Source organism: Phoenix dactylifera, chromosome 2 (assembly GCF_051530095.1).
Source record: "Phoenix dactylifera cultivar Ajwa chromosome 2, Ajwa_hap1_PhDact_Kaust_v1.1, whole genome shotgun sequence".
NCBI classification, from domain to species: domain Eukaryota; kingdom Viridiplantae; phylum Streptophyta; class Magnoliopsida; order Arecales; family Arecaceae; genus Phoenix; species Phoenix dactylifera.
In genome coordinates this window covers 40,379,531-40,391,615 of record NC_143191.1, presented here as the reverse complement: position 1 = coordinate 40,391,615, position 12,085 = coordinate 40,379,531, and the positions used below count along the sequence as shown (strand labels likewise).

Here is a 12,085-nt window from a genome sequence, read left to right as displayed (position 1 = left end):
CAGGAGTAGATTTGCTGTCTTCTGCCCCGGACGAGCGAGCAAATCGGCAACCGGTGGTAGCGATCGGCGCGACACTACAGATCCAGAAGAAAGATCCAAATCCCATTCTTAAACCTATTATTTGGCTTGCAGAGACATAGAAGGAACATCTAGTAGAGATCTAAGCTTTAATAATCTCAGTGGTCCAATTCCAATTTCTTCATTGCTACCTAGCTTTTGGCAACCTTACTGTACAGTTTCATCCACACTAGAGCCTCCAACCAAACTGAATATAACCAACTTGACTTGGATCAAATTCCATCACTTAAAAACTTTAAAAATAAGCCAGGTCAAATTTGCACTCGGAAAATCTTGGTTTGCGCAATCACAAAATCCCAATATGTCACTTGTAGCTGATTATATCGTCAAACAATCAAGCTATTCATGAATAGTTCAAAGTACAAATATCAAATACTGAAGAAATCTTTACTTCTTACTAGATTTTTAGACGAGCTGTCCTTGTCGAGTTGAAATTAAACGGCCTGGCTCAAGCTCATGTTAGCTCGTAGACACTTCTTCTAGTGGTTAGGTTAAACTGTAACTCGGTCAAATTTTCTGGCTCAAGCTCTATACGTAGTTGGGACCACATCCTCAAGTGACCCACAACACAAACACTATAAATCCACTCCTTTATCTTGCAACAAAATTTTGGGTGGCCTATGCCTCCCTTTATCATCAAAAAAAAAAAATCAGCCCTAACTTGCAACGTCAACGAGATGGATTTTGGTGCCAAGTCCCATTCTAGAAGGCGATGTGGTTTTTTTTTTCACCTTCATCTTTTTTGGATAAATCATCAGGGTCTTTGATGACCCAACATAATCTTTTAGTTTCAACCATGGCTGCTCGGGCTGGATGACCCATTCCATGGCACCCCTTGACATCCTTCGAACAAAATTAATTACTAAAAATAAAATAACAGTGTTAGTAACTGGCAAATCCAAGAGTCCATGGATGCTTTGTGGTTTGTAACTGCTTGGATCGGATAGACTTATCCACAAAAGGAGTCAGAATAGAAGTCACCTTCGAGCTTTGAGCCGGCTGGTGTAACCAGATCACACTGTTAGGCTTCTCCCCGGAGGTCGCAAGAGGAGAGATGGGGATCGCGAGGAGTTATGCTTCTCTTCTTTTGGCCTTCCTCTTCTCTCTTCTTCTCCAAAGACCAACCTTTGCTGCCAAAAAGGCAAGGCTTTTGAATGTTCGATTAGTTTCCTTCGTATTTATTCTGTGAATTTGGCCTCTTAATGCGTTGCTCTGTATTTCGATTCCAAATCCGATCTGGTTTTCTTATATCTGGGCTGCTTCTTTTTTTTTTTGTTTCCCCACCTTTTTTGGTGCAGTCTTATGTTGTGTACCTTGGCGGCCATTCACACAACGGCGAAGAGGTTTCTTTGCATGTCTCCAAGCGAGTGAGAGACTCTCACTATGAGCTCTTGGCATCAGTCTTGGGGAAGTAAGCGCTTCTCCAAAGTTTCCTTCAATTTGTCCACCTTTTTTAAATTGTATATAAACTCCCTAATTACTTGATTGTTTTTAAATCGAACATAGTAAGAAGGCCCAAGATGCTTTGTTTTACTCCTACACGCGGTATATCAATGGCTTCGCAGCGAATCTTGAAGAAGAAGAGGCAATGGAGATCTCAAGTGAGACTCCTCTTTTATATAATTTGAGCTTCCCCTGTTCTCCTCTGTTTCCTTCTTTCTTCTGTTCTGATTGCGTTCTCTTCTTGCAGAGTATCCTGGAGTCCTCTCTGTGTTTCCAAACAGAGGGTACAAACTTCACACAACTCGGTCATGGGATTTTCTTCGCCTCGAGAGGGATGGCAGAGTTCCAAAGGAATCGTTATGGACGAAGGCAAGATTCGGCGAGGACATCATCATTGGGAACCTCGATACCGGTACTCCCTTCTGCTCTTATTTCAGATTCATACCTTTAGTAAAACTTACAAAGACAAACTGATTGCAACCCCACGTTCCTTTGACTAAATAACAACCTCATGAGATCTTTTACCTCTCACAAAGTTTCCACAAGTATTTGTCCCTTCGTTTTTTCCAACTGAATGTTTGGTTTTCCTGATCGAATCTTCTTCTATGTTACTTTTTAGAAGCTCAGGAAATTCTACATATTTTGTTTGTTTGTGTGACTTAATCATATGTCACGCCCCAAACCTATCATCTGGGTCGACCACGTGACACGGCCATATGCAAAGCCTATTATGAACAACGCCCTAAAGTTCATGCAAGGCCTATTATGAACAAAAATCTAATAACTCCACAAATAATCAATTAGTTCAAATAATAAATCCATCATATTCAAATAATCAAACTGGTTCAGTTACAAGATTTTTAGATGTTCATTGGTATCAAAGAAAGAAAAACTAACTAGCCGATAACTCCAATACTCGAACTCCATGCCCAACCCATCCGAAATTATACATCCTCTGACTTTTAAAAAAAGAGGTGATGTGAGCTTTACATCTTAGTAAAAGTCTCCACACATCCATACCAATATAATGATATAGGTTTGAAAATAGCAAGAAAACGTCACGCACATCATGAAACCACAAACCGACTATCAATATTGTTCGAATAATCAATATAAATATGTACATCAAATATCAATAAAAATTCAGCCACTTAAGATTGATATATCATACAATATCTCATAAATCTTTATTAGTGTTTTCAATATTTTTTATTTCATTCCTTTTAACTTGATCTGGATCAATTACCTTTTTGATTTTGGACGAAATCTCGATCATGTTTTTAGCCTGTGATCGAGCAACCAATTGTATCACATTTTCAGCCTATGATGGGGCAACCAATAATTTCACATTTTCAGCCTATAATGGGGCAACCAAAAATATCACATTTTTGGCCTGTGACAGGGCAACCAGTAGTTTCACATTTCCGTCTTATGACGGGGCAATCAATAGTATCACATTTCTAGCCTGTGATGGGGCAACCAGTAGTTTCACATTTTCGACCTGTGATAGGGCAATTAATAGTATCACATTTTCATCCTGTGACGAGGCAACTGATATTTTTACATTTCCGACCTGTGACGGGGTAATTAATAGTATCATATTTTCACATTTCCAGCATGTAATGGGGCAACCAATGATAACGAAATAAGCCAAAAGTTCTTATTCATTCACTTAAGTTCACATCTATACATCAATTCCTTTTTCTTTCCGACTTTAGACTAACCACAGTCACGTTTCTTCGCCCATGATGAGGCAATCAATATAACATGATTAGTCCAGAGCATCACATCCGTTAGTCCGATCATGCAAGTATAAATTATGCTCATATATGCACCCATCATACTATCAATCACAAGCAAACATGATCAAAATACAATTTAATACCAAAACCATCATAAAACCATTATTGCTTCTTACTTTTCTGGATCATTAGCATATCATACATATAGGTACAAAAATATCTATATCATACAGGTCGATGTACAAGAATTCTTACCTCTTAGCTGACAACCAGACAAACTAATCACCTGCCCACACCAATCTTTTTTGCCTCAAATTCAACATCTTTTGTGTATAAATATGCTTTAGACTTTTATGATCCGTAAAAATTTTGCAATGTTCACCATATAAATAGTGCCTCCATATTTTTAAAGCAAAGATCACAGTCGCTAACTCTAAAGCATGAATAGGGTAGTTCTGCTCATATGTTTTTATTTATCTGGAAGCATAGGTTATTACTCTAAAGCTAGCTCAATGGTGAAAGCTCCGAGTTCCTCCCACGAAACACCTATCCATCTAAGGCCTCATTTGGGAGAGTTACTGGTAGTAGAGCTTTTGAAAGTAAAACTTTTTGAAGTTGAGTTTTCATAAAAAACTGCTTGCTGTTTTGTAACTATATTTCTAAAGTGTTGTGCCACTTTAATATGTGTTTGGCAAACAAACTGAAAAAGTACTTTTGGGATAACAAAATGACCATAAAGGATATTGCATAGTATTATACAACATAGCATAATAAAATATAATATGTATCAATACATAAATATATAATATAGTATAATATTACTGTAATGTAATATAATATTATTATAATATAGTAATATAATATTATATACTATAGCATAATAATTTAATATAATATTAAATTATTTAATATAATATTTATAGTATAATACAATAATAAATGTATAAAATATAATAATTATTAGCGTAAATTAATTTTTCTTAATATAACAAATTTTCTAGCTAGGTGATAAAATTGGTTAAACAATTATTAAAGTGACATTTTGTGTAATTGTTATATTTTATCATGAGTATTTTAGTCAAAAAAACAGCTTTGACCTGACCTAAAAGTGTTTTTCCGAAAAGCTCCAAAATGGAGTTTCTCCCAAAAAGCTGTTTTTAGCTTTATGAAAAAGCTAAAACAGCTTCCCGAAATTTTTACCAAACATTCATATTTCATCTAAAAGTACTTTTGGAAAGCCAGAAAGTGCTTTTTGACCCTCCAAAAACTCCCCCAAACAGGGCCTAAATCTTTAATGGAAGAGCTCCCAGGTTGATGCCAAGGAAGAGGGAGAAGAGTGCCTTTTATAGGTGAAATCGGCTCAAATTTGGTAAGCTTTAATTGCCCTCTTCCGGTGGGATCGGAGGGAGAATGGAGCAAGGGAAGAGGAAGACTCCCGGTTGGAGTCTTCCTCCCCTGCCACACGGGCCGATCTGGTGCCGTGGCCCAGAGGCTGGCCCGGCCCAATGGAAAATATGGGCTCTCACAATATATGTGCCTTCCTCAGGAGGATCTACCTGATTAAATGTTCATGGTGGACAGGGACCATTGACCAAGACTACATGTTCTATATTTTCTTCATTTGGGTTCCTTCTTTTCATCCTCAAGTTAAATTATCTGAACCCTTTTCTTTTGTGCACTGTGGATGTGTAGGTGTGTGGCCAGAGTCCGAGAGCTTTAAGGATGATGGCATGGGGCCAGTTCCATCCAAGTGGAAGGGAATCTGCCAGATTGGAGAAGATAAGAGCTTTTCATGCAACAGGTCCATTCCATGCCCCCCTCGCATCTTTTGAAAAACTATTTTCAAGGCACTCCCTTTTTTATGATAGATGCACTCGCACTTGTGTTTCTAGTTATCCATCCATCCAGTACGAAGCCTTCATTAAATCCTTGCATTCCACCGATGACTAAAACTTGTAGATGCACTCCCTTTTTTTGGAAAAGGAAGCAATCCGCGACACGTTTTGGACTCTTGGAGTTCGCAGATACGCTATTTAGGTTCCGGAAGGCCCATCTTATTTTTTGTTTCCCCAGGATTTATAGATGCTCACTATACTCTAATTCCATGGCAGGTTCTGACATCGTTGGTGTATCAGGGGAACCACTAAAAAAAAACTCTTCATGGTCGGCTCTGTGAGAAATTGTTTTGGCTTGGTTTCCCATATTTTGGAAAAAGAAAACCTGCTTCAGAAATGCCACCTTCTAGTGGTATTATTATATGGTTTCCCAGGCGGTTCTTCTCATCCCGCTCCAATCTTACCCTTCTCTTCGACAGTGCACCACCAACTTTTACTCGAAAAGATGGCAATCAGATCGGATAAGATAAGAGCCGGATCGAATATACGATGGACTAAATATTTGTCAATCGTTATTAAACGGATCAAAAATCTAAATTCAGACTTGACTCTATTATTAAGTCGATAATTTAGCTTAATTTACGACGGATCGAAACAAGTTAAACGGATTATAAAGTTAAGCATTGCCATTCTTATCTTTACCTGTGGGAGTGATTAAGCTTTATTAATATATCAATCCTCTGATTTGATGATGGATCTTATTTTGTGGCACGCAGAAAGCTGATCGGTGCACGGTACTACAGCAAGGGCTACGCATCCGCGGCCGGCCCGCTCAACGCCACCTTCGACGCGCCGCGCGACACAGACGGTCATGGGACCCACACCCTCTCGACCGCCGGCGGTGGGTTCGTGCCCGGCGCCAACATCTTTGGCTACGGCAACGGCACGGCCAAAGGCGGCTCCCCGCGGGCCCGCGTCGCGGCCTACAAGGTCTGCTGGCCGCCCATCAATGGGAGTGAGTGCTTCGACGCCGACATCATCGCCGCCTTCGATGCAGCGATACACGACGGGGTGGACGTGCTCTCGGTGTCCCTCGGCGGTGATCCCACCAACTACTTTCTCGACGGCCTAGCGATCGGGTCGTTCCATGCCGTCAAGAATGGGATCACCGTGGTCTGCTCGGCCGGCAACTCCGGCCCGCGCCCAGGTTCCGTCACCAACAACGCACCATGGATAATTACAGCAGGGGCAAGCACCATGGACAGGGAGTTTCCAGCCTACGTCAACTTCAACAACAAAAGCATTAAGGTTGTCGGGCCGGCGCTTATAAAGTTTTAATTCCCCCTCACTCTCAAAAGAAAAATATTTATAATTAATTTTCTTATTCTCTCGGAATTCTTTTGGTATTTTTTCTACCTTATTTCGGTTATATGCTCGTAGATTACTTTTATATACTACGAGGATTTCTGTTTATTTCATTAATAAATAATATGATACGCTATATGATCTACAAACGTGTCGACTATAATTCTCTGACCAATTCTTCTTTTATCTTTACAGGGAGAGAGCCTTTCTCCGAAAGGCCTGCCAGGAAACGAGCTCTATCCAATGATAAGCTCCAAAGAAGCCAGAGCTTCAAATGCCTCCGCGCATGATGCGTAAGAACCAACTCATTTCCATCCCACCATTAACTTACTCGTAAATTTCTCTGGTGCAATATCAACTGGTATGTTGAAGCAGTCTATTCTCAAGTAAGCATCGCTATAAAAGAATCCCATTAGGGAAGACTTGTTAGATATCGTAATCATAATTAATTATCATGTAAGTTCTGCAATTTGATAATCTGCATACTGTATCGTATTACATCGTGTTATCGATCTTGCTCTTATTACAAGACTAGGTGAAATCCTTAATGAAGACCAGAACAGGTTGTGGCAAACCTACAACATGAAGCAGTTATGTTAAGGACTATTGAGTTCTTGTCAACCAAGCAGCAGATAAACCTTGATGATTTTAACAGAAGAACAAATTTGCTTTCTCTTTAATTCTGCAGTGAGTTGTGTTACCTGGGTTCGCTGGACCCTGAAAAGGTTAGAGGGAAGATAGTCGTCTGTCTGCGTGGAATTATCGCAAGAGTGGAGAAGGGTGAAGCCGTTCTGCAGGCTGGCGGCAGCGGGATGGTCCTCGTCAATAATCAGAGCCTCGGAAATGAAATCATCGCCGATGCCCACGTCCTCCCAGCAACCCATATCTCTTATAATGATGGCTTTTCTCTCTTCTCATACCTCAAGTCCGCCAAGTAAGCTGTCTCCAATTTATTTCCTGCTTATAGTCACAGAAATGTTCTGTGCTCTGCTGTGCAAGGATGTAGATCACAGAATTATACAGACCATTAATGAATTAGCTTTCTGCCGGTGAAGTCATTCCCTGAGAATTCACATATGATTCAATATTTCGCCAATCAACCTATAGAGAAATGAAAAACTAGCAGTTTATCAAGTAACGACTTGGTTTTTGGTTGTTGTTGTCTCCCTGATAAGTGGATATATTGCTGGCCATCTTGCGCATTGCATGCATACGTTCATTCACATTAACTTGGACCAAACTGTAAATATATGATATTATTATTTCCTTTATAAACACTCACAGATTGTCACTCAAATGTCAAACAAATACGCACTATAATTCTCTAACCATGACAATTTTCTGTCAGGTCACCACTTGGTTACATTACAACCCCAATTACACAGTTCGACACGAAACCAGCACCATTCATGGCAGCTTTCTCATCTCAGGGGCCAAACACTGTCAATGCTGAGATCCTAAAGGTCTACAAAAAATTCTATTATTTCTTTTTTTAGCTCATCTGAGTTCTTCTAATGTTCCGATTTAACTTCTTTGCTTGCTGCCTGATATCACTGCACCTTTCAGCCTGATATCACTGCACCAGGGATTAGTGTTCTTGCTGCCTACACAGGAGCTGCTGGACCAACTGGTCTAGCTTTCGATACACGACGCGTCGCCTTCAACTCAGTTTCTGGCACTTCCATGTCGTGTCCTCATATATCTGGTGTCGTGGGCCTCCTCAAGAGTCTCCATCCTGATTGGAGTCCTCCAGCGATAAAATCAGCAATCATGACCACTGGTATGAGGTTCATGAGCTTTATCAATTCAACTTTTTTTTTCTATTTTCAGGGAATTTATTTCTTTCGTAAAATATGTGCTAGGATTGAAATGTATGATCATGATTGTGAATTTGGAAAGTTCTAACCAGAGCAGATAATTTCAAATTTCATGATTTTTGTTCCTCACTCGTACTCTCATCCTACTCAGAAAAGAGTTCACAACTTTGATATTTTTTTGCTTTCATTTGTGGTAACACAATTTATGATTTGGAAAATATTCTGGGAATGACTTATAATTCTTACCTGTTCTTCTCTCTCTCTCTCTCTCTCTCTCTCTCTCTCTCTCTCTCTCTCTCTCTCTTTCCTTCTATTAATTTGCAGCAAAAACTCAGGACAACATCGACGAGCCTGTGCTAAATTCATCCTATGTTAAGGCTACACCATTTAGCTATGGATCTGGTCATGTGCGACCAAACCGTGCCATGGATCCTGGCTTGGTCTATGATTTAACAACAAATGATTATTTGAACTTCTTATGTGCTCTAGGCTACAACTCCACCCAGATAGCAATATTCAGCAATGACTCTTTCTCATGCCCCTCTAAACCCCCAAAGCTTGAAGATTTGAACTACCCTTCAATCACCATCCCTGATCTCTCTGGATCCATCACTGTGACCCGCGCAATGAAGAATGTCGGATCGCCAGGCACATACATCGTCCGTGTCAGAGAACCAAGAGGTATTTCAGTGTCCGTGAATCCAACAAGCTTAACATATGACAAGATAGGGGAAGAGAAAAAGTTTGAGGTTACTTTGAAGGTTAAGAAAGGTCATGCACCTACCGATTATGTTTTTGGAGGGCTAATATGGTCTGATGGGAAGCACTACGTGAGAACTCCTTTAGTAGTGAGTGCTGCAGGATTGGAGCCTTAGCCAAGGAGCTGAAAAGTTTTTTATATTTTTTAAAAAAAATTGTGAGCAGTTGTAGAAGCAAACTGGTGGTTTGATTCATTGGAAGATGAAGTTAATGGATGGAGATTGCTATTTGTATCATTTGGATCAATAAAAGCAATTAGAAAATTGCTTCAGAACTAGGTCTCTGTATTTCTTCCTCCTTCTCTTTCCTCTTATTTTGTAGCTGAAAGGATCAGACGGTCAGTATCACTGAAATTTTCTGAAATTTGCTTCTCTACTTACAGCGAAGTTCTGGAAACATTAATAAGATCATAAACATTTGGATTTAAGAATTAACTTTTTAGTAAGTATTTTACAAAAGCTTGTCTTTTACCAAGGTGAAATCAATACTGAAATTTATTACTTTGCCAACAAATAATAAAAAAAAACCAAACATGTAACATTGACTATTCATTACCATAGCCATAACAGTCTTCAATTTATTGTTGATTTCACTGGATAATCATGAAAATTTTATCGACCAAATGAGTCATTAAATTGTTGATATGATGACATTGCTTAGAATTTAGATGCTTCCCAGATTTCCACAACTATTCTAACAATTGTTGATAAACTATTTCTGATTTTCCTCAAAAAATAAAAAATAAATTGTTCCTGATATCTTCGTATCATCTTTCTAATGTTTATTGCTTCTTAATACTGAAGCTACTTCACATCATTCTTATTGTTGAACATGTGATCTTTTATTTTCTTGAAATTGTTCTGAACTACTACCCCTTTTTATGTTTTGTTTTCTGGAAACTTGAAAAAATTATCCTGCCTGAATTATTTGCCATAAAGAAGTATGTCATAATGGTCAGAGCAAATTCACTGCGAAATTCTTATACAAATCCTTGAAGGAAACTTCTGCAAATTCATTGGACTAAAATCTATAAAAGCTTCTTACCAACACCTACCTTGCCTCTCCAAGTGAGAGGGCTTAGGTTCAAACCCAGTTCTGAAAAGAAAAATGAGAGCAAAAGTTAAGAAATGCTTTATGACCATATGGATCAATTGACACATGGTGAGACTGTCTGAAATTAATCTTCATTATCTTTAGTAACCTGGCCTTATCATCAGAATTTAACTGCCAGTGTAGGCCAACTCTTAGTTGACTGAGGTATGGGTTGGTTTCAGGTCTATTTAACAAAAGTTTACTCCATTTACCCATCACTTACCATGGCTACCCATACAAGAGTAACAAGACTACTAGGATAAAAATCGTAAAGGGGCTTCCCTCTGAAAAAAGATACAGGTGTCTAAATTATTGGCAAGCATGCTATTAAATAATAGCTGCTCATCAGTTATTCAGGTAGCCTTTTGCATGTTGAGAGGCTGATATTTGTATAAAGAATTCTATAGATAGTTTCTTGAAACACTTCCATGTAAATTATTTTTACATAAATAGCTTTCCTCACCACTGTCTTTAGTGCTGCATAAAGTCCCATGTCCAATTTTTCATATGACATGATTGCAGCATGCTATGATCCATGAAACTTATGTAATTTTGAATTGCTTGTGCCGGATACGACCTTCAAAACATCAACAACTATTGGACCTACTTCTTTTCCTTGAAGCTTTCAATAAGTGGGAATTCTCTGAGTGCTTAGAGTTACACAACATGTAACTAACCATCCATTGGCATCTCTTCCTAAAAGTTTGTTGATGCGACTCAAAGCCTTAGAAACCAAACGCCACGACAACTTTTTTTTTCAATTAGAGTAATCTCTTCTCAAAAATTACACACACACACACACAAAAGCCTTGGACTTTAGTTGCAGCCTACCGCGCACTCTAGCTTCACTCTATGGTAACCAATGTTTTCGCTAGTGGAAACAAGTTTGAGAATGCCAAAGATCACTTTTTTATCCCCAAGCTGACGCAGGGGAAGGGAAACAAAGGAGAAAGGAGTACCAAGGAGGAAGCCAACTCTCAGTACCAAGATCTACTTCAAAAATTTCAGATCAATGCGGAATCCATTATCATAAATACTTCAATTTATAAAGAAAAGAATGAAATTTTTGGAATGAAGGAATCAGCCGTCATGAATAATCCGACTTATGAAGAATAGAAGGGAAATGGACCGGTTACAGACCTGCAGGGTGGAAAGATGGCAAATTTGAGAATCTCCACCGCAATTTCAAATCAAATCAGCAACCAACGAGATGATGGAGATCGAGTTCGTGACCTGATTGAGAATAGGGAGGCGCCGCTCGCGCCGAGGTCGGAGTACTCGGCGGTGTGAGACTGAAACGAGAGAAAGAGGCCATCGGAGACAGCCGTGGATTTGGGAGGGCCGCGATCGCCATGGATTCGAGAAGGAGAAGGCCGAGGAGGAGCGGAGGACGGTAGGCGAATATAAACGGAACCCTCAATAGATTTATGTTAGGCGAGGTTGCTGGCAGATTAATTACAACTCCCTGCTTAGACTTCAAAGTATTTATTCATTTCCTATCTTCCAGCGACTTGGTAACACTAAAATCTCCCCCATTAGTCAAGATCCTGGGTGCATGCTACTAATATCAATGAGATTCTAAAAAAATTAGTCCCCAAGCATCCGTCATTCGGCCCATAGACAGCGATGATAAGCAAGTCTTGCTTCAGGTGAAGAACCAACAGAAGCAAGATAGGCCCATTCATCAATCATGTTGCAACCCAATGCTCTGTGAAATGCTTGTGACGGTGAAGAAATTTTTGTCTTCTAAAGCATAATGATATCACAATTTGAGGACAAAATGAGGTCTCTGATCACACTACATTTGCCAGCAACCCCAGCTCCTCTGATATTCCAAGATACGACGATCATTGAGATTAAGCAATCCTCAACTCACTAAGGAAGTGAGAGTTCCTACCCCCAGCACAATTTACGAACAATATAGAGAGATGAAACAGAGACCACCAATTCCACC

The 12,085-nt window shown here is 39.4% G+C and overlaps 1 protein-coding gene across 2 annotated transcripts; it reads left to right on the top strand.

Moving 5' to 3' along the window:
- The first annotated feature begins 854 nt into the window (after positions 1 to 854).
- On the top strand, positions 855 to 9,314 carry LOC103710684 (subtilisin-like protease SBT5.3). 2 transcript variants are annotated; one of them, XM_088716417.2, is made up of 11 exons: positions 855 to 1,219; positions 1,377 to 1,489; positions 1,585 to 1,679; positions 1,769 to 1,933; positions 4,956 to 5,064; positions 5,875 to 6,406; positions 6,659 to 6,756; positions 7,152 to 7,397; positions 7,812 to 7,926; positions 8,030 to 8,243; positions 8,605 to 9,314. In XM_088716417.2, exons 1-11 carry the CDS (start codon positions 1,133 to 1,135, stop codon positions 9,153 to 9,155), a joined length of 2,325 nt encoding a protein of 774 aa, XP_088572543.2. In that variant the 5' UTR covers positions 855 to 1,132; the 3' UTR covers positions 9,156 to 9,314. The 2 variants fall into 2 exon arrangements, with proteins under 2 accessions (XP_088572543.2, XP_088572544.2); XM_088716418.2 differs by lacking the exon at positions 7,152 to 7,397.
- Positions 9,315 to 12,085: the final 2,771 nt, after the last annotated feature.

What these genes read in the sequence shown, in the direction of transcription:
- LOC103710684 (XM_088716417.2), top strand. Translation starts at nt 1,133, where the DNA reads ATGGGGATCGCGAGGAGTTATGCTTCTCTTCTTTTGGCCTTCCTCTTC. An exon ending in CATTGGGAACCTCGATACCG is followed by an intron (nt 1,934 to 4,955) that starts GTACTCCCTTCT and finishes GTGGATGTGTAG; the next exon opens with GTGTGTGGCCAGAGTCCGAG. An exon ending in ATCAGCAATCATGACCACTG is followed by an intron (nt 8,244 to 8,604) that starts GTATGAGGTTCA and finishes ATTAATTTGCAG; the next exon opens with CAAAAACTCAGGACAACATC.